We start from the raw sequence: 27985 nt of genomic DNA on the forward strand, positions 1-27985 counted from the left end.
TCTAAGTGTCTTGTTGTGGAGTGTCCTTGAACAGCTCTTTCTTCTCCCACATAACATATTCTAAGTAACAGACCAACGTCACTGTGTAGGAGGACCGAGAGTGATTCAGATCCTCTGGTGTCTAAATACACCCTAACTGGCCATGTACAGTGCCTTCAGAAAGTATTCACACACCTTGACTTTCCCCCCAAAATTGTGTTACAGCTTGAATTTAAAATGTTTTCAATTGACATTTGTTGTCACTGGCCTACACACAATGCCCCATAGTGTCAAAGTGGGATCATGTTTTATTTTATTTTACGAATTAATAAAAAATGAAAAAATGAAATTTCTTGGGTCAATAAGTATTTTTTATTTTATTTTTTATTTTTTTAATCTTTATTTTAACAGGGAAAACAGACTGAGACCTGGATCTCTTTTACTGCTGTGCCCTGTGTAAACATGTTGACATGTACAGTTTTAGACATACAGACAAGAACATTTCAAAACATACACAATTCAACAGAAACAATCACAGACAACATCATATTGATCCTCGTATTCAACCCCTTTGTTATGGCAAGCCTAAATAAGTCCATAATGTGCTTAACAAGTCACATAATAAGTTGCATGGACTCACTCTGTGTACAATAATAGTGTTTAGCATTATTTTTGAATGACTACCTAATCTCTGTACGTGGAATGGAATGGAGCTAAGCTGTAACGGCTTTCTTCTGTGGACGAAGTATCTGACCAAAGCACAGCGTGGTTAGTGTTCAACATGTTTAATAAAGACGATAAACGTGAACACTACAAAATACAAAACAACAAATGTGAAAAACCGAAACAGTTCAGTCTGGTGCAGACACACGAAGACATGAAGACAACCACCCACAAAACCCAACACAAAACAGGCTACCTAAATATGGTTCCCAATCAGAGACAATGACTAACACCTGCCTCTGATTGAGAACCATATCAGGCCAAACATAGAAACGGGAAAACTATACACACAACATAGAATGCCCACTCAGCTCACGTCCTGACCAACACTAAAACAAAGAAAACACAAAAGAACTATGGTCAGAACGTGACATAAGCACAAGCAAAATCCTAGAGGAAAACCTGGTTCAGTCTGCTTTCCACCAGACATTGGGAGAGGAATTCACCTTTCAGCAGGACAATAACCTAAAACACAAGGCCAAATCTACTGGATTTGTTTACCAAGAAGACAGTGAATGTTCCTGAGAGGCCGAGTTAGTTTTGCCTTAAATCTGCTTGAAAGCCTATGGCAAGACCTGAAAATGGTTGTCTAGCAACGATCAACAACCAATTTGGCAGCGCATGAAGAATATTGAAAAGAATAATGGGCAAATGTTGCGCAATCCAGGTGTGAAAATCTCTTAGAGACTTACCTAGAAAGACTCACAGCTCTAATCACTGCCAAAGATGATTCTAACACGTATTGACTCAGGGGGTTGAATACCTATCTAATCAATATATATGTGTTTTTATATATATTAGTGTCTTTGACATTATTTTGTGTTGATCATTGACAAAAAATAAACAAACTAAAAAGTCCAGGGGTGTGAATAATTTCTGAAGGCATTGTAAATCAGAGGAGAGAGACAGAGGGATAACTAGTCAGTTGTCCAACTGAAATGTGGTCTTCCGCATTTAACCCAACCTCTCCGAATCAGAGAGATGCAGGGGGCTGCAATAATCAACATGTCACCCGGGGAACAGGGGGTTAACTGCCTTGCTCAGCAGCAGTTTGACTGATTCTTACCTTGTCAGCTTGGGGATTCGATCCAGCAACCTTCCAGTTACTGGCCCAACGCTTTAAACACCTGCCACCCCCAATAGAGACAGCTGTGGCGATTGTAATCAGGTTGTTTGGATGTGTCTCGGCTTAGGGTAGCGGAGTGTGGTGGATGAGAGGGTCTGTTTAGGAAGGGATGAGGTGTCTTAACAGTGATAGATGGAGGAATAGGGGAAGCATCTGGCAAAGGAGATTTTAGGTGACAGACAATTTACCACAATTTTCCCCTGCTACATGGAGGCTGTCAAACACACACACACACACACACACACACACACACACACACACACACACACACACACACACACACACACACACACACACACACACACACACACACACACACACACACACACACACACACACACACACACACTCCATCACTGCTATTGGGCCTGATATCGCATCTTATGCAATCCTTGTTTACTTATTTGTTTGGAACTCAATCTTGTCTGACTCCAATGTACAGATATAGCAGGGAAGGGTTTGTGAAAGATAACATCTATTGTGGGGCTTTGAAAACGACAAACCTCATCAAATGGAAAAGTGTTTCTTTGCAGTTTGCAATGGAATATGTGTGCTTTTATGTCCAAGGCTCCATTGAAAAGCAATAGACTACAAAGGATGAGTCATGTACCATTATCTGAGATAAAGGACATCTTTCCATGGTACCAACTAATATCTGAGAACACTAATCTCACGACCCAGAACCAACATACAGTGGGGCAAAAAAGTATTTAGTCAGCCACCAATTGTGCAAGTTCTCCCACTTAAAACGATGAGAGAGGCCTGTAATTTTCATCATAGGTACACATCAACTATGACAGACAAAATGAGATTTTTTTTCCCAGAAGATCACATTGTAGGATTTTTAATGAATTTATTTGCAAATTATGGTGGAAAATAAGTATTTGGTCACCTACAAACAAGCAAGATTTCTGGCTCTCACAGACCTGTAACTTCTTCTTTAAGAGGCTCCTCTGTCCTCCACTCGTTACCTGTATTAATGGCACCTGTTTGAACTTGTTATCAGTATAAAAGACACCTGTCCACAACCTCAAACAGTCACACTCCAAACTTCACTATGGCCAAGACCAAAGAGCCGTCAAAGGACACCAGAAACAAAATTGTAGACCTGCACCAGGCTGGAAAGACTGAATCTGCAATAGGTAAGCAGCTTGGTTTGAAGAAATCAACTGTGGGATAATCTCCCTCGATCTGGGGCTCCACGCAAGATCTCACCCCGTGGGGTCAAAATGATCACAAGAACGGTGAGCAAAAATCCCAGAAACACACGGGGGGACCTAGTGAATGACCTGCAGAGAGCTGGGACCAAAGTAACAAAGCCTACCATCAGCAAGGGCATTGAAGATGAAACGTGGCTGGGTCTTTCAGCATGACAATGATCCCAAACACACCGCCCGGGCAACGAAGGAGTGGCTTCGTAAGAAGCATTTCAAGGTCCTGGAGTGGCCTAGCCAGTCTCCAGATCTCAACCCCATAGAAAATCTTTGGAGGGAGTTGAAAGTACGTGTTGCCCAGCAACAGCCCCAAAACATCACTGCTCTAGATGAGATCTGCATGGAGGAATGGGCCAAAATACCAGCAACAGTGTGTGAAAACCTTGTGAAGACTTACAGAAAATGTTTGACCTCTGTCATTGCCAACAAAGGGTATATAACAAAGTATTGAGATAAACTTTTGTTATTGACCAAATACTTATTTTCCACCATAATTTGCAAATAAATTCATTAAAACTCCTACAATGTGATTTTCTGGAGAAAAAAAATCTCATTTTGTCTGTCATAGTTGAAGTGTACCTATGATGAAAATTACAGGCCTCTCTCATCTTTTTAAGTGGGAGAACTTGCACAATTGGTGGCTGACTAAATACTTTTTTGCCCCACTGTAACATCTATGGGCTGTTAGGAGAGACTAGGTACATACCATAGCAGAGATGAGGTGATGAGCTTTGACGGAAGTTGGGTGCTGACTATAAAGCACATTTATTTTCAATCAAATTTATTTTATAAAGCCCTTTTTACATCAGTGGTTGTCACATAAGTGCTATACAGATACCCAGCTTAAAACCCCAAATAGCAAGCAATGCGGATGTAGAAGCGCAGTGGCTAGGAAAAACTCCCCAGAAAGGCTGGAACCTAGGAAGAAACCTAGAGAGGAACCATGCTCTGAGGGGTGGACCTCTTCTGGCTGTGCTGGGAGGAGTTTATACGAGTACATGGCCATTAAGGCTAGATCATTCTTCAAGATGTTCAAATGTTCATAGATCACCAGCAGGGTCAAATAATAATCACAGTGGTTAGAGGACGCAGAGGACGCAACAGGTCAGCACCTTAGGAGTAACGTCAGTTGGCTTTTCATAGCCGAGCATTCAGAGGTCGAGACAGCAGGTGTGGTAGAGAGTGAAGGAGAGGAGAGAGAGAGAGAGGGGGTGTAACGGTTGTCGTCTGGAGGAGAAGAAGAGGACCAAGGTGCAGCGTGGTAATTGTTTATCTTGTTTAATGAAGGTGAACACTCAAAATACAAAAACAACAAATGTGAAAAAAACGAAACAGTACTGTCTGGTGCAGACACACAAAGACAGAAAACAACCACCCACAAAACCCAACACAAAACAGGCTACCTAAATATGGTTCCCAATCAGAGACAATGACTAACACCTGCCTCTGATTGAGAACCATATCAGGCCAAACACAGAAATAAAAAAACATAGATAAACAAACATAGACTGTCCACCCCAACTCACGCCCTGACCATACTAAATAAAGACAAAAACAAAGGAAATAAAGGTCAGAACGTGACAGAGGGTCCAAACAGCAGGTCCAGGACAATGTAGCAGGTGCGGTGAACAGGCCAGGGTTCCATAGCTGCAGCAGAAACTGGAGCAGCAGCACGACCAGGGGGACTGGGGACGGGGACAGCCAGGAGTCATCAGGCCAGGTAGACATGAGGCATGGTGCTGAGGCTCAGGTCCTCTGGGAGGGGAGACAGAGAGAGAGGAGCATTAAAGGGAGCATACCTAAGATCACACAGGACACCAGATAAGTCCGGGATATTACACCAGATATGACCCTAGCACCCTGGCACATAGACTATTGCAGCATAGATACTGGAGGCTGAGATGGGTGGGAGACACTGTGGACCTATCTTACGATAACCCCGGACAGACCTAACCAGGCAGGATAATAACCCCACCTACTTTGCCAAAATATAGCCCCTACACCACTAGCGGTATATCAACAGACTAACTTAGTACCCTGAGACGAGGCCAAATTTATCCCACAAGCCCGATGGGGCGCGAAACCGGACAGGAAGATCACGTCTGTGACTCAACCCACTCAAGTCGAGTATAGCGAAAAAGCCTGGCATGATGTGATGTATACTCCTAGGGATGGTATGGGAGAGTGCAAGCAAGCCAGTGACTCAGGGTCAGAAGCAGAGAATCCAGAGGCAGAGAGGGGAGCCAGCCAGGCAGAGACAGCAAGGGTGGTTCTTCGCTCCAGTGCCTTTCCGTTCACTTTCACACCCCTGGTCCAGACTACACTGAATCATAGGACCTATTGAAGAGATTAGTCTTCAATAAAGACGTAATGGTTGAGACCGAATCTGCATCTCTCACATAGTTCGACAGACCATTCCATAAAAATGTAACTAACTATCAGTACTGTTAGTTAGGTACAGACCATGACAATAAAAATGTAACTAACTATCAGTACTGTTAGTTAGGTACAGACCATGACAATATAAATGTAACTAACTATCACTACTGTTAGTTAGGTACAGACCATGACAATATAAATGTAACTAACTATCAGTACTGTTAGTTAGGTACAGACCATGACAATATAAATGTAACTAACTATCACTACTGTTAGTTAGGTACAGACCATGACAATATAAATGTAACTAACTATCACTACTGTTAGTTAGGTACAGACCATGACAATATAAATGTAACTAACTATCGGTACTGTTAGTTAGGTACAGACCATGACAATATAAATGTAACTAACTATCGGTACTGTTAGTTAGGTACAGACCATGACAATATAAATGTCTCCCCTCAACACATTTCTGTCAACCAGTGTACCAGGACTGAGTGAAGAGACTCTGAGAGCCATGTGAGAGCCCTGTTAGCCAAAGCCACTGTAGCCTGCTGCCTGCCCAGTGTTGATTTCTGCAGTGGTCCCTCACGGTGCCTCTCGGCCCCTTCTCTTCCTACTTATAAATAAAGCCCTCCATCCTCCTCCTTCTCCTCTTCCTACTCCACCTCCTCCTCCATCCAGCTAGCTTCATCCAATTCCAATGCCACTGAGAGGCCTGTTTACACCCACTCCAACTGTGACTGCATCCAGTGAAAGCCTGGGGGAGATATTTCTAGCCTGATAGCAGCGGAGTGTCACTCCTCTGAGCTCGTTACAGCACTGACCTTTGGCTCTTGTCCTCCTAAATGAGCTTGGTGCCTGCAGCACATCTATCCAACAACCAGCCTAGAATAGAAAAGGGCTTACTCTATTGTCATTCTATCTAAATGTATACTTCAAAAGGTGATATAATCATGTGGTACAAAAAGGTGAATGGTTCAGTGCATTGTTCCAGTCAGGATCATCCATAGTGATCCTGGAATTCACTGCTATATCCTTCTGTTATTCAATGCTAGCATCCTTTTTCTGATCATCTCTTCCATCTCTCTCCGTTTGTTGTGTTGGTTAGTGAAGCTCTGTTATAAACTGGTTGGTTTGAGCCCTGAATGCTGATTGGCTGAAAGTTGTGGTATATTGGACTGCATACCACGGGTATGACAAAACATTTATTGTTACTGCTCTAATTATGTTGGTAACCAGTTTATAATTGCAATAAGGCACCTCCGGGATTTGTGGTATTTGACTAATATACCACGGCTAAGCGCTGTATCCAGGCACTCTGCGTTGCGTCGTGCATAAGAACAGCCCTTAGCCGTGGTATATTGGCCATATACCACACCCCCTCGTGCCTTATGGCTTAATTATATTGCAGAGGAGCGCTGTTCTATTTAGTTCTAAGTTTTATCTGTGTCAAGCGCTTAATACATTGATTCTATGTATCAACCTAATTTATTAGGACCTTAATGACTAGGAGACATTTTAATGTGCTTGGTTTAATGCCATCTTTTTTACTGTGTGCGGTCAGACGTAATGAAGCAGGGAAAGGATTTAATTGTGGACATGGGGAGATTGGAGGTCTTTTGAGTTGGAGGACAGATGGTTTTATGGAGTCAGCACCAAGGAAAACATTATCTGTCTGTGTCTGCTCCCCTGAGCATCCATCGTTTACAATGACTGAACACAGGCTTGAGCCCCGAATTGCACCCTTTTGCCTATATAGTGCACTACTTTGGACCAGAACCCTATGGGCCCTGGTCAAAAATAGTGCATTACATAGGGAATAGGGTACCATTTGGGATGGACTGTCTGCTCCCATGTGCATCTATAATGACCCAACACAATCGATGATTTTAGTCATTCCACCCCACTACGATGTTTGTCATCATTAAATTAAAAAACATTTAGAAAACTGAAAGAATGCAGCAGTGAACTTGGAGATAGCTTATTACAGTAAAGTAGGATGTTTTGCCCTGCCCAAAGCATTCTGTTGTTCACCATAGCTTAAAATCAGACTTGTCGACATTCCCTTCTCTACAATCTACTGTATCATGCTTTAAGAATACAGTAATACAACTTCAGCAACTGTTGCTATCTCCCATTCTCCGTTTATAGAACCAAGAGTTTACCTACCGTATCTACATTTACCCCCTCAAAGGAAATGATGCTATCTATAGTACGGTCACAATAGCCTCCTGTCATCTCTACTTGAAACACTTCCAAACTTCCAAAATAGAACGGCACGTCAAAGTAAATGAGATACTTCACAGATCATCAAAAAGCACAAGTATCCCATTTAACCCTCCTGTTGTGTTCATTTCATGTTCATTAATTCTGTGTTCCCGGTCCAAAATGACCGCCCCATTATAGCTGATTATAAATCCATAATAATACATATATTATCACCTAACGTTGTGTTAGATCTTTTTATCAACTTAAGTTCTTGGGAACATTACAAGTTTTAAACTTCTATTTGCTATTTATGGCCTGTAGGCCTCATTGACCTGAGCTCATACAACTCGTTTTTGAGTAAACAAAGCATAATGTATGGATTATTTTGACTATAACAAATACTTAGATGAAACATAGTGTGCTATTTATCACAGACTACTTTGTGTCAAAGTTTGACAAGGACTCTCTCCTCCTCACCAGTGTCATGATCAAAGATATGATCAAGAGCCTCACATAAACTATATTGTTTGGTCATTGTGCTGCCACAAAATGAATTGTGAGCAGGGCTTCAAAAAATCTTTATATACCAGAGCTGCGAGAAAAGTTCTATACATTATTGAAACAATGTTGCAATTGTTTGTGAGAATGCCAACAGGTGTGGTTCCCATGGGGGAAAGATTCTATTGGGGAAAGTTTCCCGTGGGGGTTGCCATGGAAGCCAAGAAGGGTAGTGAGGTGTGTGTCAAACACACACACACACATGCATGTGGGGTTTGGGAGAGGAAGTGTGTCCATCTGATGAATGGGCATGTGCCTGAACTAAATTTTATACACTAATTGTAGTCTCACCCATTCATTTCTAATGACCGATCATTTTTGACCGGGAACACCACAGGTGTACAAAAGTTAAATAAAACACCCAAAATGTAATGAAAATCAGCAAAATGTGTTTTGTGTGATCAGATGTGGACAAAGTCATGGAACCTTATGACAATCAGATTAAATTAACTACATTTTTCAGAGAGAAAACTTCGACCGGAACACAGCAGGAAAGTTAATGTGACAAATGCTTTAGAGTAGGATGAGGGACGTTCATCACATTAATTATCAGAGACTGAGGTGGACCATGAAGACCTATGGTGTGTCTCATATGGCATTGTATTCCCTATATTTAGTCCACTACTTTTGACCAGAGCCCAGGGAATAGGGTGCAATTTTGGAATTGGGACGCAGCCCTACTTTTCCTTCTCTCTTCTCCGTGTCTTAGGCGTGTTTCTGGGTCTGCAATCTTCTGGGGTTAGAGCTCAGCGCGCCAACACTGGGACCGCTACAGTAGTTAGTTTCTGCCTGGGTACAGCTGAGTAGAGGGGACGAGGGAGAAGTATTAGTGTTACCTGTGAGTCAGGGCCAGGAGGGCTCTATACTGAGGCAGCAGCACAGCAAGAGTTCAGCCACTCACATCTGGCTGCTAGCATTACGGTTTACATCGTTATGGACTGTTGTGGATGGTTGGTTTATTCTCAACCGTATTGATGTAAACATGTAGTGGATGGATGGCTCCATTTAAAGTCCTGAGGTTGAGGTTGACTAGATAGATCACAAGTGTGTGTGGATGTTTGAGTAGGGGACCACCAGGCCAACCTGGCACAGCCCAGCCCAGGATCACCCGCCCAGCACAGAGGCTTCATTCCAAATGGAATCCTGTTCTCTATAGAGTGCACTACTTTTGACCAGGACCCGTCAAAAGTAGTGCACTATATAGGGAATAGGGTGGCATTTGGGATGTAACAAACCTAGCCAGAGACAGACTTTGGGTGTGTGTCAGCTGGTTCGTCTGGCTGATGAAGGACCCAACACAGTGTGATGGATGGGCCCTGTGCTAGAGGGATGACACATCAGACCCCTCAGTGCTGAGGCAGACACAGAACGTCCATCAACAACACTGAGGATGGAGTCATAAACGTTGCATCACCAAATCACTGGGCAGAGGACGCATGCAGACAGCAATGAAGAGATTTTGTGTAAATCTTAAGCTGTGCGTGTGTGTGCGTGCGTTGGTGTGTTTACGTTTAAAAGAGAGAGTCACAGTATGGTCAGGTCTATTTGTTTTTGAGAGAGAGAGAGAGAGAGAGAGAAAGAGAGAGAGAGAGAGAAGGGGGGGGGGGGGGCTGTCCTGCTGCTGTTGTTGTGCAGCCAGACAGGGCCCTGGCGTCCTACGAAGACTTGTCTTAGGACTAGGGATCAATGATCAGGACATTACACAAACCTGGTGTCCTTCCATGTTTTTAACAAACCTAATTTGTCAGAGAGAGAGAGGAAGAGAGGAGCTGCTGTTTTCTGTCAAGTAATGCTGTTTATATTTTACCCATCGATGGCAATGTCCTGAAAGTCAAGTTGAATGGAAAACCACTAGAAAATGGGCCGTGCTGCGAAATAACAGTCTGTCAGGTTACAGTTGGTCGTTAGTAGGAGCATAGCCTTTGTTACAGGCTTTCACCTCAAGCCTGGGTGTCCAAGTCTAGTAGGAGCATTGTCTTGATTCAACACTGGTGTCAGGATGAAGCAACCTAGCTTTCTTTACAGTAGTCCGCCAGCTGTTATTGCAGCATAAATTGACAGATGATGAGCAATTCCAGTTTACCGATGACACTTCCGGATTACTCTATTCATCCACAATAAAAGAGACATGCAGTATAACTATAAATAAACGGTATAGCAGAACATTATTTTACATTTTCTCCTGAACTCTATTCGTCCACAAAGTAAAACACCCTCAGACAGATAAGAGCAGCCAGTCTGCCACTGTCAAGTACATCTCTCTATACTCTCTGTTTAGGGCCAGCTAGCATTCACATTGGCTCTGTTTTTTGGTTGATTCTTTCCAGTGTGTCCATTAATTATCTTTTGCTTCCTCATAATTTGGTTGGGTCTAATTGTGTTCCTCTCCTGGGGGTCTGTTTTGTGAACACAGCCCCAGAACCAGCTAACTGGGGGGACTCTGCTCCTCCTTCTCCTCTCTCTTTCATTTCAAATATTATGTGCAAATATTTAAAGTACAAAAGGGAAAATAAATTAACATAAATATGGGTTGTATTTACAATGGTGTTTGTTCTTCATTGGTTGCCCTTTTCTTGTGGAAACAGGTCACAAATCTTGCTGCTGTGATGGTACATTGTGGTATTTCTATCTCAATTCAATTTAAGGGCTTTATTGGCATGGGAAACCTATGTTTACATTGCCAAAGTAAGTCTCTCTCTCTCTCTCTCTGATCAGACAGCCATCCTGTAGATAAGGACAGCTTGGTTCCTCCCGTGAGATCCTTCTCACCACATGATGCCCCTGCCCCCTCAGACTGTGTTGTTTAGAGACACATTACAGTGTGTGACTGTGTGTGTGTGAGCATGCATTTGACTGTGTGTGTGTGTGTGTATGTCTGTGTTTGGCCCTGTGTGTGTTTGGCCCTGTGTGTGTGTTTGGCCCTGTGTGTGTGTGGCCCTGTGTGTGTGTTTGGCCCTGTGTGTGTGTGGCCATGTGTGTGTATCTGGCCTTGTGTGTTTCTATGTCTGTGCAGATGAGTCAGAGGATAGCCACTGAGAGAGCTGTGGCCTCAACCACAGAGAGCAGAGAGCTGCGGCCTCATCCACAGAGAGCAGAGAGCCGTGGCCTCAACCACAGAGAGCAGAGAGCCGTGGCCTCAACCACAGAGAGTAGAGAGCCGTGGCCTCAACCACAGAGAGCAGAGAGCTGTGGCCTCATCCACAGAGAGCAGAGAGCTGTGGCCTCAATCACAGAGAGCAGAGAGCCGTGGCCTCAACCACAGAGAGCAGAGAGCCGTGGCCTCAACCACAGAGAGCAGAGAGCCGTGGCCTCAACCACAGAGAGCAGAGAGCCGTGGCCTCAACCACAGAGAGCAGAGAGCTGTGGCCTCAACCACAGAGAGCAGAGAGCCGCGGCATCAACCACAGAGAGGAGAGAGCCGTGGCCTCAACCACAGAGAGCAGAGAGCCGTGGCCTCAACCACAGAGAGCAGAGAGCTGTGGCCTCATCCACAGAGAGCAGAGAGCCGCGGCCTCAACCACAGAGAACAGAGAGCTGTGGCCTCAACCACAGAGAACAGAGAGCTGTGGCCGCATCCACAGAGAACAGAGAGCTGTGGCCTCAACCACAGAGAACAGAGAGCTGTGGCCTCAACCACAGAGAACAGAGAGCTGTGGCCTCATCCACAGAGAGCAGAGAGCTGTGGCCTCATCCACAGAGAGCAGAGAGCTGTGGCCTCATCCACAGAGAGCAGAGAGCAGAGAGCTGTGGCCTCAACCACAGAGAGCAGAGAGCTGTGGCCTCAACCACAGAGAGCAGAGAGCTGTGGCCTCATCCACAGAGAGCAGAGAGCTGTGCCCTCATCCACAGAGAGCAGAGAGCTGTGGCCTCATCCACAGAGAGCAGAGAGCTGTGGCCTCATCCACAGAGAGCAGAGAGCTGTGGCCTCATCTACAGAGAGCAGAGAGCTTTGGCCTCAACCACAGAGAGCAGAGAGCTGTGGCCTCAACCACAGAGAACAGAGAGCTGTGGCCTCAACCACAGAGAGCAGAGAGCTGTGGCCTCAACCACAGAGAACAGAGAGCTGTGGCCTCATCCACAGAGAGCAGAGAGCTGTGGCCTCATCCACAGAGAGCAGAGAGCTGTGGCCTCAACCACTCTAATTCTCCAGCTCATAAAGTAGCAGCATGATGTTAGACGCTGCTGCTGGACATCCATTATGAGCTTCACTGTGTCCTGAACACAATGAAGACTGTATGACGATGGTTCGTTCTGAGAGGATGTGTCTATATCATCACCTATGGTGGAGCCTCTACGTACAAAATCAGCTCGACATAACAAGGTCGATGTGAGGGGTATATCTGGTTGTGATACACAGTGGAATGTGTGTATGTGTGTCTGTATGTGTGTATGTGTGTCTGTATGTGTGTGTTTATTGCTTCCCCCTGGGATTTTTTTCATCAGAGGTAGCAGTGGGCGTGGCTAATGGAGGCCCTCTTGGTCGCAAAGACAAAATGTGCGTCACGGCGGTTTAAAGGAGTGGACCAAGGCGCAGCGTGATTTGAATCCATTCCTCTATTTATTAAACAAAGAACACTTAACAAACTCACAAAACAACAAAACGAACCGTGAAGCCAACCTAGTGCTCACAGGAAACTAAACAAGGACAACTACCCACAAAACCAACTTGGAAAATGGCAACCAAAGTATATTTGCTTTCTTTATTATTTGGTTAGGGCAGGGTGTGACAATGTGTCTGTTTTCAAGCAAATTTGCTGCAATTCTACACATTCTGCCATGTCTTATGCCATGTTCTCATGCTATCTGAGTGACTTTAACATTACAACAAGATCAATGGGGCCTCCTATGACATGACATTTCTGGAATGTTAGATCCACCCCGACTCTAGTTTTTATCTATGTGGTTGTTAGTTCTCAAAGATGATCTTATTTAAAAATACACAGCTCCAATACCTTTTCTACATACTTTATTTCTGGTTTTAGTTGTTTAAATTTACATTGAAAACGTTTTACCAGCCCGCCGCTGCTAAATTAATATGGAGAAAACACTGGTGTTTTAGAGCCTCGTCATGACTGAAGTTAGCAAACAACACCCCTGTCATCTTCCTCCCACGCTGCTGTATTACAAACAACACCCTGTCATCTTCCTCCCACGCTGCTGTATTACAAACAACACCCTGTCATCTTCCTCCCACGCTGCTGTATTACAAACAACACCCTGTCATCTTCCTCCCACGCTACTGTATTACAAACAACACCCTGTCATCTTCCTCCCACGCTGCTGTATTACAAACAACACCCTGTCATCTTCCTCCCACGCTGCTGTATTACAAACAACACCCCTGTCATCTTCCTCCCACGCTGCTGTATTACAAACAACACCCCTGTCATCTTCCTCCCACGCTGCTGTATTACAAACAACACCCCTGTCATCTTCCTCCCACGCTGCTGTATTGCAAACAACACCCTGTCATCTTCCTCCCACGCTGCTGTATTGCAAACAACACCCCTGTCATCATCCTCCCACGCTGCTGTATTGCAAACAACACCCCTGTCATCTTCCTCCCACACTGCTGTATTACAAACAACACCCCTGTCATCTTCCTCCCACGCTGCTGTATTACAAACACCCCTGTCATCTTCCTCCCACGCTGCTGTATTACAAACAACACCCCTGTCATCTTCCTCCCACGCTGCTGTATTACAAACAACACCCTGTCATCTTTCTCCCACGCTGCTGTATTACAAACAACACCCCTGTCATCTTCCTCCCACGCTGCTGTATTACAAACAACACCCCTGTCATCTTCCTCCCACACTGCTGTATTACAAACAACACCCCTGTCATCATCCTCCCACGCTGCTGTATTACAAACAACACCCCTGTCATCTTCCTCCCACGCTGCTGTATTACAAACAACACCCCTGTCATCTTCCTCCCACGCTGCTGTATTACAAACACCCCTGTCATCTTCCTCCCACGCTGCTGTATTACAAACAACACCCCTGTCATCTTCCTCCCACGCTGCTGTATTACAAACAACACCCCTGTCATCTTCCTCCCACACTGCTGTATTACAAACAACACCCCTGTCATCATCCTCCCACGCTGCTGTATTACAAACAACACCCCTGTCATCTTCCTCCCACGCTGCTGTATTACAAACAATACCCCTGTCATCTTCCTCCCACGCTGCTGTATTACAAACAACACCCCTGTCATCTTCCTCCCACGCTGCTGTATTACAAACAACACCCCTGTCATCTTCCTCCCACGCTGCTGTATTACAAACAACACCCCTGTCACCTTCCTCCCACGCTGCTGTATTACAAACAACACCCCTGTCATCTTCCTCCCACGCTGCTGTATTACAAACAACACCCTGTCATCTTCCTCCCACGCTGCTGTATTACAAACAACACCCCTGTCATCATCCTCCCACGCTGCTGTATTACAAACAACACCCCTGTCATCTTCCTCCCACACTGCTGTATTACAAACAACACCCCTGTCATCATCCTCCCACGCTGCTGTATTACAAACAACACCCCTGTCATCTTCCTCCCACGCTGCTGTATTACAAACAACACCCTGTCATCTTCCTCCCACGCTGCTGTATTACAAACAACACCCTGTCATCTTCCTCCCACGCTACTGTATTACAAACAACACCCCTGTCATCTTCCTCCCACGCTGCTGTATTACAAACAACACCCTGTCATCTTCCTCCCACGCTGCTGTATTACAAACAACACCCTGTCATCTTCCTCCCACGCTGCTGTATTACAAACAACACCCTGTCATCTTACTCCCACACTGCTGTATTACAAACAATACCCCTGTCATCTTCCTCCCACCCTGCTGTATTACAAACAACACCCCTGTCATCTTCCTCCCACGCTACTGTATTACAAACAACACCCCTGTCATCTTCCTCCCACGCTACTGTATTACAAACAACACCCCTGTCATCTTCCTCCCACGCTGCTGTATTACAAACAACACCCTGTCATCTTCCTCCCACGCTGCTGTATTACAAACAACACCCCTGTCATCTTCCTCCCACGCTACTGTATTACAAACAACACCCTGTCATCTTCCTCCCACGCTGCTGTATTACAAACAACACCCCTGTCATCATCCTCCCACGCTGCTGTATTACAAACAACACCCCTGTCATCTTCCTCCCACGCTGCTGTATTACAAACAACACCCCTGTCATCTTCCTCCCACGCTGCTGTATTACAAACAACACCCCTGTCATCTTCCTCCCACGCTGCTGTATTACAAACAACACCCCTGTCATCTTCCTCCCACGCTACTGTATTACAAACAACACCCTGTCATCTTCCTCCCACGCTGCTGTATTACAAACAACACCCCTGTCATCTTCCTCCCACAATGCTGTATTACAAACAACACCCCTGTCATCTTCCTCCCACACTGCTGTACTACAAACACCGCTGTCATATTCCTCCCACAATGCTGTATTACAAACAACACCCCTGTCATCTTCCTCCCATGCTGCTGTATTACATGTCATGTGTGATACCGTGTGTCTGAGGTATACTGTCGTGTTGTTGTTGCTGACTCTCACATGCCCAAATTCAATTGCCCTTTGTGATGAATAAAGTGTTTCTAACTGAACTGAATTGAATCCCTTCCCCTGTCCTCCATGCAGGTCCTGAAAGGCTGTAAGAAGCTGGCCATGTCAGTGTGTTCAGTGGGCCGGATCCCCGGGGGGTATGTCACCAACAACATTTATGCTTGGGTGGATCCTCATGGCCGCAGTGTGTCCCCTCCCTCCGACCTGGAGCAGCAAAGCACCCTGGGACCACAACACAGCCAGAGACGTACAGGACACACACAGGAGAAGACAGTGAGTGGATTGAATACCTCAGAGAATCTAAAATATATTTTATTTCAGTTGTTTCAATATGGCTGACATATGGGTCAAATGGCCACTCATGTTTGACAACAAACAACTAATGGAGGGGGTGAACATGAGAAGGAGAAGGGGGGCAGAAATCGATGTGGAGCCTCACTGAGCTCTCCATATACACAGGTTGCATTAAAATGGCACCCTATTCCCTATGTAGTGCACTACTTTTGAACAGAACCCCATGGGCCCTGGTAGTGATCTATGTAGTGAATAAGGTTCCATTTGGGATGTAGCCCATCCCTGCCCTGTGCACTCCTCTGCTCTGTCCAGTACCTCTCTCATCTATTGATGTGAGACTGCATCGTCAGCGCCACAGACCAGGCAGGCAGCCGGGGGTACGGTACACAGCTTTACACAGCACTGCAGATTTAAAAGTAAACTACGAGGACGGCCAAACACAGCCCAAGGATCTTAAAAACAGATTTACTTTCACTAAATAAACGGTGGGAACAGTAGAGGGCTACGGGGCTAACTTAATCACTAAATAAACTGTGGGAACAGTAGAGGGTTATAGGACTAACTTAATCACTAAATAAACTGTGGGAACAGTAGAGGGCTACAGGACTAACTTAATCACTAAATAAACTGTGGGAACAGTAGAGGGCTACAGGACTAACTTAATCACTAAATAAACTGTGGGAACAGTAGAGGGCTACAGGGCTAACTTAATCACTAAATAAACTGTGGGAACAGTAGAGGGATACAGGACTAACTTAATCACTAAATAAACTGTGGGAACAGTAGAGGGCTACAGGACTAACTTAATCACTAAATAAACTGTGGGAACAGTAGAGGGTTACAGGACTAACTTAATCACTAAATAAACTGTGGGAACAGTAGAGGGTTACAGGACTAACTTAATCACTAAATAAACTGTGGGAACAGTAGATGGTTACAGGACTAACTTAATCACTAAATAAACTGTGGGAACAGTAGAGGGATATGTGAGCTAACTTAATCACTAAATAAACTGTGGGAACAGTAGAGGGATACAGGACTAACTTAATCACTAAATAAACTGTGGGAACAGTAGAGGGATACAGGACTAACTTAATCACTAAATAAACTGTGGGAACAGTAGAGGGATACAGGACTAATTTTATCACTAAATAAACTGTGGGAACAGTAGAGGGTTACAGGGCTAACTTAATCACTAAATAAACTGTGGGAACAGTAGAGGGATACAGGACTAACATAATCACTAAATAAAATGTGGGAACAGTAGAGGGATACAGGACTAACTTAATCACTAAATAAACTGTGGGAACAGTAGAGGGTTACAGGACTAACTTAATCACTAAATAAACTGTGGGAACAGTAGAGGGTTACAGGACTAACTTAATCACTAAATAAACTGTGGGAACAGTAGAGTGTTACAGGACTAACTTAATCACTAAATAAACTGTGGGAACAGTAGAGGGCTACAGGACTAACTTAATCACTAAATAAACTGTGGGAACAGTAGAGGGCTACAGGGCTAACTTAATCACTAAATAAACTGTGGGAACAGTAGAGGGCTACAGGACTAACTTAATCACTAAATAAACTGTGGGAACAGTAGAGGGATACAGGGCTAACTTAATCACTAAATAAACTGTGGGAACAGTAGAGGGCTACAGGACTAACTTAATCACCAAATAAACTGTGGGAACAGTAGAGGGTTACAGGACTAACTTAATCACTAAATAAACTGTGGGAACAGTAGAGGGATACAGGACTAACTTAATCACTAAATAAACTGTGGGAACAGTAGAGGGATACAGGACTAACTTAATCACTAAATAAACTGTGGGAACAGTAGAGGGTTACAGGACTAACTTAATCACTAAATAAACTGTGGGAACAGTAGAGGGTTACAGGACTAACTTAATCACTAAATAAACTGTGGGGACAGTAGAGGGATATGTGAGCTAACTTAATCACTAAATAAACTGTGGGAACAGTAGAGGGCTACAGGGCTAACTTAATCACTAAATAAACTGTGGGAACAGTAGAGGGCTACAGGACTAACTTAATCACCAAATAAACTGTGGGAACAGTAGAGGGCTACGGGACTAACTTAATCACTAAATAAACTGTGGGAACAGTAGAGGGCTACAGGGCTAACTTAATCACTAAATAAACTGTGGGAACAGTAGAGGGCTACAGGACTAACTTAATCACTAAATAAACTGTGGGAACAGTAGAGGGCTACAGGGCTGACTTAATCACTAAATAAACTGTGGGAACAGTAGAGGGCTACAGGACTAACTTAATCACCAAATAAACTGTGGGAACAGTAGAGGGCTACAGGACTAACTTAATCACTAAATAAACTGTGGGAACAGTAGAGGGCTACAGGGCTAACTTAATCACTAAATAAACTGTGGGAACAGTAGAGGGATACAGGACTAACTTAATCACTAAATAAACTGTGGGAACAGTAGAGGGCTACAGGACTAACTTAATCACTAAATAAACTGTGGGGACAGTAGAGGGATACAGGACTAACTTAATCACTAAATAAACTGTGGGAACAGTAGAGGGTTACGGGGGCTAACTTCATCATGTAGAGAATTTCTAACCGGTTATTTCCCCTGTATTTGGGTGAGATTCGGAGGGCCTGAGATGTTTATATGTCATTAAATTGACAGTGATATAGTCTCTCTCGATGTGGGCCTGAGATGTTTATATGTCATTAAATTGACAGTGATATAGTCTCTCTCGATGTGGGCCTGAGATGTTTATATCATTAAATTGACAGTGATATAGTCTCTCTCGATGTGGGCCTGAGACCCCGGCTGCGTCTTAAATGGCATCCTATTCTCTATATACTATAGTGCACTACTTTTGACCTGGGCCTTTATCCCTGGTCAAAAGTAGTACACTCTATAGGGAATGGGATGTTGTTTGGGACGAAGCCCCTGTTAGTACTATACCTCACCCTGTATGGAGGCCTGGGGTCTGGGCTATGATGATGTGTTGCTTATCTAGAGGCGGAGCCAGGGGGAATGAATCTCTGCCAATGGAGAGTCAGGTCTTTAATTTGTGACTCCTCCCTCTGGGCATCAAGCCTCATGTGTTGGAGGGATTGGTTGATGTTACCTCTGCACCTTTGATATAAACAGAAATTTGTAAAGAAAGGTGCTCTGACAATCTTTGTTGCGTTCTTCAAATAATTGGGTGCAATTTGGGACACACCTCATCACTTACCACTGTCACTTCCTGTCTGGTGACTTCCCCCTCTGTCTGTCCCTGAAGGTAAACCTGAACCTGGACGACGGTCTCTCTCTGGGCCTGATGATCAGAGGAGGGGCGGAGTATGGCCTGGGTATCTACATCACTGGGGTAGACCCCGGCTCAGCTGCAGACCGCGGGGCACTCAAGGTATTAACCGATTATTACCATGCACATCCTATTTAAATTGTTTCACCCCATCACAGTGAATAAAACACAACCACAAGGTTCAGACGCTGTGAGGCAGAGGGAGTAAGAGTCTTCTGTGGTCTATCTCGCTGTGTCAAAACCTGGCAGACACTTTTTAACTGACAAAAATATAATATGTACAAAAGGGTCGGTCATTGCATTCTTTAGTCTGCTGTTTTTTTCAACTACGACGATTGAGGCAGGACTAGTGTGCTTGTAAACAGCCTGACTGATTCATGGCACCATAGTATCATGGCATGGCTGGGTTCGAAATAGATCTTGCAGGCATCAAGGATTTTTAAGCCTTGAGACAATTGAGACAATTGAGACATTGTGAGGGTAAATGGGCGCACCAGTTTGTGTCAAGAACTGCAACGCTGCTGGGTTTTTCACACTCAACAGTTTACCGTGAGTATCAAGAATGGGCCACCACCCAAAGAACATCCAGCCAACTTGACACAACTGTGGGAAGCAGTGGAGTCAAAATGGGCCGGTATCGCTGTGGAACGCTTTCGACACCTTGTACATCCATGCCCAGACAAATTGAGGCTGTTCTGAGGGCAAATGGGGGGTGGGGGAGCACAACACAGCCCTCAGCTCTTCATATCTCTGTCAAAGAAACACTGCCAAAATGTCAAGCGCATCTTATTCAATCTTTCCAGAGACCAGGCTTAGATTTAGAAAAAGTATTGAAAGGATAGGGAGTGTATCTTTTTTCACTGAGACTGACAGAGTTTACACACCATTTATTTTACCACTACATCACTGCATGAGATGGAATAACATGGATCACTCCTAAAACCATCCAATTTGACACATGTTAATGTTCTTTAACCTGTTGGTTATACATGGATGAAGTAATGTGTAGTGGCTTCCTTTCCTCTTTACCATAGCCACTGCCCAAGCGGGTTTGTTTCGTACGCATACAGTCCACACGCCAAGGTTTCCAAACGGCCAAACATTCAATGGCCAGAGATATGGTGCAACAAAATTTTGTTTTCTTCTTATATGTAACAACAAAAATTATTCTCCAATCAACTTAAAGCATATATTACTTGATAAGGAAAATACATAATATGACCTGTCTGTATGTATGTCTGTATGGTCAAAAAAACTATACCGCTCCCGCATCTAGCAAGGACTCCTTCCCCCGAATGCCCAACTTCCTGCCTTTATACTAACACACTTAACACAGTACAATGAATGGGCAAGAGGGGGGACCAAAAACTGAGTTAACTTCTTATGGCTGCATCCCGCTACCGGGATCGATATGACAGCAGCCAGTGAAATTGCAGGGCGCCAAATTCAAACAACAGAAATCTCATAATTATATTCCTCAAACATACATGTGTCTTATATCATTTTAAAAGTGATCTTGTTGTTAATCCCACCAAAGTGTCCGATTTCAAATATGCTTTTCAGCGAAAGCACTACAAACGATTATGTTAGGTCACCACCAAAAAACAATAACCACATCCATTTTTTCCAGCGAAATATAGCAGTCACAAAAAGCAGAAATAGAGATAAAATGAATCACTAACCTTTGATTATCTTTATCAGATGACACTCATAGGACTTCATGTTACACAATACATGCATGTTTTGTTTGATAAAGTTCATATTTATATAAAAAAAATCTGAGTTTACATTGGCGCGTCACAGTCACTAGGTCCAAAAATATCAAGTGATTTTGCATAGCCACATTGTTTCAACAGAAATACTCATCATAAATGTAGATGATAATACAAGTTATACATATGGAATTATAGATATACCTCTCCTTAATGCAACCGCTGTGTCAGATTTCAAAAAAACTTTACGGAAAAAGCAACCCATGCAATAATCTGAGATGGCGCTCAGAAATATAATGAAATTAGCCGCCATTTTGGAGTCAACAGAAACCAGAAAATACATGATAAATGTTTCCTTACCTTTTGGAATCCCAGGTCCACAATAAATGCTTGATTTGTTTGATAATGTCCGTTATTTATGTCCAATTAGCTACTTTGGTTAGCGCGTTTGGTAAACAATTCCAAAGTCACAAAGCGCGTCCACTATAACGTGATGAAATGTCCAAAAGTTCCGTAACAGTTAGTAGAAACATGTCAAACGATGTACTGAATCAATCTTTAGAATGTTGTTAACATACATCTTGAATAACGTTCCAACTGGAGAATTAGATTGACTTCAGATGAGCGGTGGAATGGAGGTCCTCCTCATGTGAACGCGCATGGTGAAAGCATGGTCAGCTCGTGGCAGTGGTGACTAATTCCTGTCTCCTTCGGCCCCCCTTCACATTAGAGTCATCAGACAAAGTTCTATTGACTGTTGACATCTAGTGGAAGCCGTAAGAAGTGAAAACTCATCAATATCTCGCTGTAATTTTAATGAGAGCTTGGTTGAAAATCTGCCACCAAAATTTGCCTGCTATAGGAGTTTTGTTATACTCACAGACATAATTCAAACAGTTTTAGAAACTTCAGAGTGTTTTCTATCCAATACGAATATGCATATATTAGCAACTGGGACTGAGGAGCAGGCAGTTTACTATGGGCACCTCTGTGCACCTTTCATCCAAGCTACTCAATACTGCCCCTGCAGCCATAAGAAGTGTTAAACTAACAACAAATTAATATATCTCAATCAGGTAAATATAAATCATAAAGGTATGTACCTAATATTTCCTCATATACATTAATATTTAATATATTTACACAAATGTACATGGAGCTCAGTATGTTCAGTCTTTTATACAAATATGTCCAATTCGGATCTAACATAATGCATAGCCCTGTGAATGATGTGTTATAGAAATACTTTTGAGAAGCAGACCGAATGCTGTGCTCATGTCTTGATATCTGCAGGGAACCAGCATGTGAGCTAGCGAGATCAGGCTGGTTTAATGAGGCTAATTCAATGTTGCTCTTTGGATTCATTACCTTTTCTGGAGTTATTTTGCAGATGCTAAGAGAAACCTCTCCTGTCCTTTTGTGTACTCCTCTCCTCTCCTGTCCACTCCTCTCCTGTCCTCTCCTGTCCTGTCCACTCCTCTCCTGTCATGTCCACTCCTCTCCTGTCCTCTCCTGTCCACTCCTCTCCTGTCCACTCCTCTCCTGTCCTCTCCTGTCCTGTCCACTCCTCTCCTGTCATGTCCACTCCTTTTCTGTCCTCTCCTGTCCTCTCCTCTCCTGTCCTCTCCTGTCCACTCCTCTCCTGTCCTCTCCTGTCCTGTCCACTCCTCTCCTGTCATGTCCACTCCTCTCCTGTCCTCTCCTGTCCACTCCTCTCCTGTCCTGTCCACTCCTCTCCTGTCATGTCCACTCCTTTTCTGTCCTCTCCTGTCCTCTCCTCTCCTGTCCTCTCCTGTCCACTCCTCTCCTGTCCTCTCCTGTCCTGTCCACTCCTCTCCTGTCATGTCCACTCCTCTCCTGTCCACTCCTCTCCTGTCCACTCCTCTCCTGTCCTGTCCACTCCTCTCCTGTCATGTCCACTCCTCTCCTGTCCTCTCCTGTCCACTCCTCTCCTGTCCACTCCTCTCCTGTCCTCTCCTGTCCTGTCCACTCCTCTCCTGTCATGTCCACTCCTTTTCTGTCCTCTCCTGTCCTCTCCTCTCCTGTCCTCTCCTGTCCACTCCTCTCCTGTCCTCTCCTGTCCTGTCCACTCCTCTCCTGTCATGTCCACTCCTCTCCTGTCCTCTCCTGTCCACTCCTCTCCTGTCCTGTCCACTCCTCTCCTGTCATGTCCACTCCTTTTCTGTCCTCTCCTGTCCTCTCCTCTCCTGTCCTCTCCTGTCCACTCCTCTCCTGTCCTCTCCTGTCCTGTCCACTCCTCTCCTGTCATGTCCACTCCTCTCCTGTCCACTCCTCTCCTGTCCACTCCTCTCCTGTCCTGTCCTCGCCTGTCCACTCCTCTCCTGTCCACTCCTCTCCACTCCTCTCCTGTCCACTCCTCTCCTGTCCTCTCCTGTCCCCTCCTCTCCTGTCCACTCTTCTCCTCTCCACTACTCTCCTATCCACTCCTCTCCTGTCCTCTCCTCTCCTGTCCTGTCCTCTCCTGTCCGGTCCTCTCCTCTCCACTACTCTCCTGTACACTCCTGTCCTCTCCTCTCCTGTCCACTCCTCTCCTGTCCTGTCCTCTCCTGTCCACTCCTCTCCTCTCCACTACTCTCCTGTCCACTCCTCTCCTGTCCTGTCCTCTCCTCCCCTGTCCTCTCCTGTCCACTCCTCTCCTGTCCTCTCCTGTCCACTCCTCTCCTGTTCTGTCTTGTCCTCTCCTATCATGTCAACTCCTCTCCTGTCCTCTCCTTTCCTCTCCTATCCTCTCCTGTCCTGTCCTCTCCTGTCCTCTCCTCTCCACTACTCTCCTGTCCACTCCTCTCCTGTCCTCTCCTATCCTGTCCTCTCCTGTCCACTCCTCTCCTGTTCTGTCCTGTCCACTCCTCTCCTGTCCTCTCCTGTCCACTCCTCTCCTGTTCTGTCCTGTCCTCTCCTATCATGTCCACTCCTCTCCTGTCCTCTCCTTTCCTCTCCTCACCTGTCCTCTGCTGTCCTGTTCTGTCCACTCCTCTCCTGACCACTCCTCTCCTGTTCTGTCCTGTCCTTTCCTATCATGTCCACTCTTCTCCTGTCCTCTACTGTCCTCTCCTTTCCTCTCCTGTCCTCTCGTGTCCTGTCCTGTCCACTCCTCTCCTGTTCACTCCCATCCTGTCCACTCCTGTTCACTCCCATCCTGTCCACTCCTGTTCACTCCCATCCTGTCCACTCCTCTCCTGTCCTCTCCTGTCCTGTCCTCTCCTGTTCACTCCTCTCCTGTCCTGTCCTCTCCTGTTCACTCCTCTCCTGTTCACTCCTATCCTGTCCACTCTTGTACACTCCTCTCCTGTCCTCTCCTGTCCTCTCCTGTCCTGTCCTCTCCTGTTCACTCCTCTCCTGTCCTCTCCTTTCCTCTCTTGTCCACTCCTGTCCACTCCTCTCCTGTCCTCTCCTGTCCACTCCTCTCCTGTCCTCTCCCCTCCTGTCCTGTCCACTCCTGTCCTGTCCTCTCCACTCTTCTCCTGTCCACTCTTCTCCTGTCCTGTCTTCTCCTGTCCTGTCCAGTCTTGTCCTCTCCTCTCCAGTCCTCTCCTGTCCTCTCCTCTCCACTCCTCTCCTGTCCTCTCCTCTCCTGTCCTCTCCTGTCCTCTCCACTCTTCTCCTGTCACTCTTCTCCTGTCCACTCTTCTCCTGTCCTGTCTTCTCCTATCCACTCTTCTCCTGTCCTGTCTTCTCCTGGCCTCTCCTCTCCTGGCCTCTGACGGGGGGTAAACTGAACTCCACCAAATACATGATATTAGTCATCAAATCACTGAGGAACAATAAGACACCGTCAAACCGTCCAGGTTTCAGCACTGTAACAAGGACCTCTATCAGCCAATCTGGATCCAGCAGTTGTCTGTTGGACGGTGTGACAGATGATCGTGCATCTGTCCCATCTGTGTGCCCTGACATGGGCTTTAATTAGTGTCGTTCCCCCATGGGGATCAGACCAGCCTCCAGCCCTTCCATTACGTTTTCTTTCAACAGGCCAGCCCACTGATGTGTCTGTCTGTCGCTTCTCATCCACAGATAAGCACTCTTTGGCTAGCAACGGGACAGGACCCTCCGAAAAATGACATTTATTGTCTTTGGGAGATTGTCCATTTGCTCTACTGGTCTCCTCCATGGCTACTCTCTCAGGCCAACTGGAAACACACCATCTAAAGTCCGCCAACTGTCTTGGCTGCCCAAAATAGCAGCTTGCCCTTTCAGTCTGCATTGATCTCTCTCTCTCTCTCTCTCTCTCTCTCTCTCTCTCTCTCTCTCTCTCTCTCTCTCTCTGTCTGTCTGTCTGTCTGTCTGTCTGTCTGTCTGTCTGTCTGTCTGTCTGTCTGTCTGTCTGTCTGTCTGTCTGTCTGTCTGTCTGTCTCTCTCTCTCTCTCTCTCTCTCTCTCTCTCTCTCTCTCTCTCTCTCTCTCTCTCTCTCTCTCTCTCTCTCTCTCTCTCTCTCTCTCTCTCTCTCTCTCTCTCTCTCTCTCTCTCTCTCTCTCTCTCTCTCTCTCTCTCTGGCCCCTTTATTCCTTTATTTCCTCTATGTCCCTTTCACTTCTCTCTCTCTCTCTCTCTCTCTCTCTCTCTCTCTCTCTCTCTCTCTCTCTCTCTCTCTCTCTCTCTCTGAGAAAGGACAAGATCATTCTGTGTGGAAAATTGCTCCTCTCCTCTCAATCTCGTCTGACTCATAACCATTTTATTTCACACTTCGTCTCGGATGATCAATGAAACGCCACTTGTAAATGATGGTTCAATCTATCTACTTTGAGCATTTGAGTTACAGTATGCTGGAGGGGTCCCGTATTGTCACAGAGTAAGCATTACAGAGGCAGGAGGGTTTGAGGGGACACAGACCGTGTGGTGCAGATGTCTAAGGCACTGCATCTCAGTGCTAGAGGCGTCACTACAGACACCCTGATTCAGCGGTCTAAGGCACTGCATCTCAGTGCTAGAGGCGTCACTACAGACACCCTGATTCAGCGGTCTAAGGCACTGCATCTCAGTGCTAGAGGCGTCACTACAGACACCCTGGTTCAGGGGCAGGTCATCATTGTAAATAAGATTTTGTTCTTAACTGACTTGCCTAGTTAAATAAAGGTGTTATGAGAATTTCGTTATCAATGTTCATAAACTTAAATTAATCTACTAAGTCTGCAACCCAGAGTTTGTAAGACTATGGTTGAATTAAACAGACAGAGTCCCCAGCTTACAATAGTCAAAATGTTTATTCACGAGAGCACTCTGAAGTCCATTATACAAAGACATCCATGTTATACCTTGCTCCTTACTTACGCACATACTTCCACACAAACAGTTGATATCCTACGCACATACATACACACAAACAGTAGGTGAGTTGCATCCTTCTCCAGAGTTCTCACCACTGTGTATCACTACCCAGCCGACAGTTCCATTCCCCCGAGATTAGAGAAACCTTGAGAAGTACTCCCTGTCCTCATAAGTTTCTCAGAGTTCTAGTCAGGTCGGATCAAACACAGTTGAAATGTTCTCGTTATTTTCTTAGGCACACACACACACACACACACACACACACACACACACACACACACACACACACACACACACACACACACACACACACACACACACACACACACACACACACACACACACACACACACACACACACACACACACACACACACACACATTTCTCTCCCTCACAGGTCTCTTCTGAGCCTAGTTGGACTTACGTTTAATGCTTTAATTATTACTTATACCTGCTACATAAACTATAATCCAGAATAGTTAGGTTTCAGGGTGGAATCATTTAATCATTATCTTTAAACATATAAATTATTTCATCAAAAGGTTAAATAAAAAAATATTTTAAAAACACTCTCCCCTCCAGTGGCTGCAGCTCAAGAGAACTCAGCTGGGGGGGTGTAAATCAGGACCTCACACCCTCCCTCCCTCCCATCCCTCCCTCCACTTCAATGAGTTATGGAGGTTCACTCAAGCTGATTCTTCCTCTGAATGTAAATTCATTAGTGTTAGGAGGGAGGGAGAGAGAGAGAGGAGAAGAGAAGAGAAGTCAATAACTAACTTCTCCCTTTACTTACTCTTGTGGAAAGAGAATAGGCCAATTGAAGAGGCTCAGTAATGCCATTGTGTCTCCTCAGCTTCTCTTACAGTCCTTCAATATGTTTTATGTCTGCTGGATAGGATAGAGAGATAAACATGTATCTGGGTGGGAGCTAGACCACCCCGGACCACTCACTTGACCAACTCATTCTGATGCTCTGAGATGACCAGTAAAAGACATGAGAAATGGAAAAACAACATTCATACACTCCAATGTATATAGATGTTGTTCCATTGTGAATTTAATTTCTATTAAATACTAGTCAAGTTACATATTGTTAATACAGACTACTATTGTTTCCCCTGTAGATCAGTAGATCAGGTTTTCCTTACTAATTATTATTAAGCTCAAATCAAAGCGTAACTGCTTCTCATGAATGTGGAACAGGAAGAATAGGAAAGAGCATAAAACAAAGAAGAGCTTTGATTGTAAATCACCACGTCTGTCAAGTGTTTTGTTTGTGCATTAGAAGAATGAATAGGCTGGGAGATAATAACCATTGATTGTTTCCCCCCAGTGTTGTGATTTATGAATGATGTTCCTTCTATAGATTTGGCCTCTTACTATCAGTGATATCCTCCTTTCAGCATTTTCTGTTTTTATTACTAACCATAGATTGATCCTACTCGGTTTAAGTCAATCAAACTGAATTGCTGTTTTTCCCTAGTAGTTCCTTAGCCTGGTGAAACCAGCCTAATATTGCAAAAGCTCACATGCTGTTTCACTTTACGTATCAAGTGAAACAAAAGGTGAGCAAAGCGGTCATTCTGCTTG

The 27985-nt window shown here is 44.8% G+C and overlaps 1 protein-coding gene across 1 annotated transcript in view; it reads left to right on the forward strand.

Annotated features, from left to right (window-relative positions):
* The window catches only part of LOC129826687 (whirlin-like), a 173169-nt gene that overhangs the window by 105219 nt on the left and 39965 nt on the right, over nucleotides 1-27985 (forward strand). The window contains exons 2-3 of the mRNA XM_055887691.1: nucleotides 15875-16072; nucleotides 19376-19501. Of these exons, the coding sequence (XP_055743666.1) occupies nucleotides 15875-16072; nucleotides 19376-19501 (324 nt within the window). The remainder of the gene's footprint in view (nucleotides 1-15874; nucleotides 16073-19375; nucleotides 19502-27985) is intronic.

The sequence above is a fragment of the Salvelinus fontinalis genome, chromosome 28 (genome assembly GCF_029448725.1).
Source record: "Salvelinus fontinalis isolate EN_2023a chromosome 28, ASM2944872v1, whole genome shotgun sequence".
In the NCBI taxonomy this organism is placed as follows: Eukaryota; Metazoa; Chordata; class Actinopteri; order Salmoniformes; family Salmonidae; genus Salvelinus; species Salvelinus fontinalis.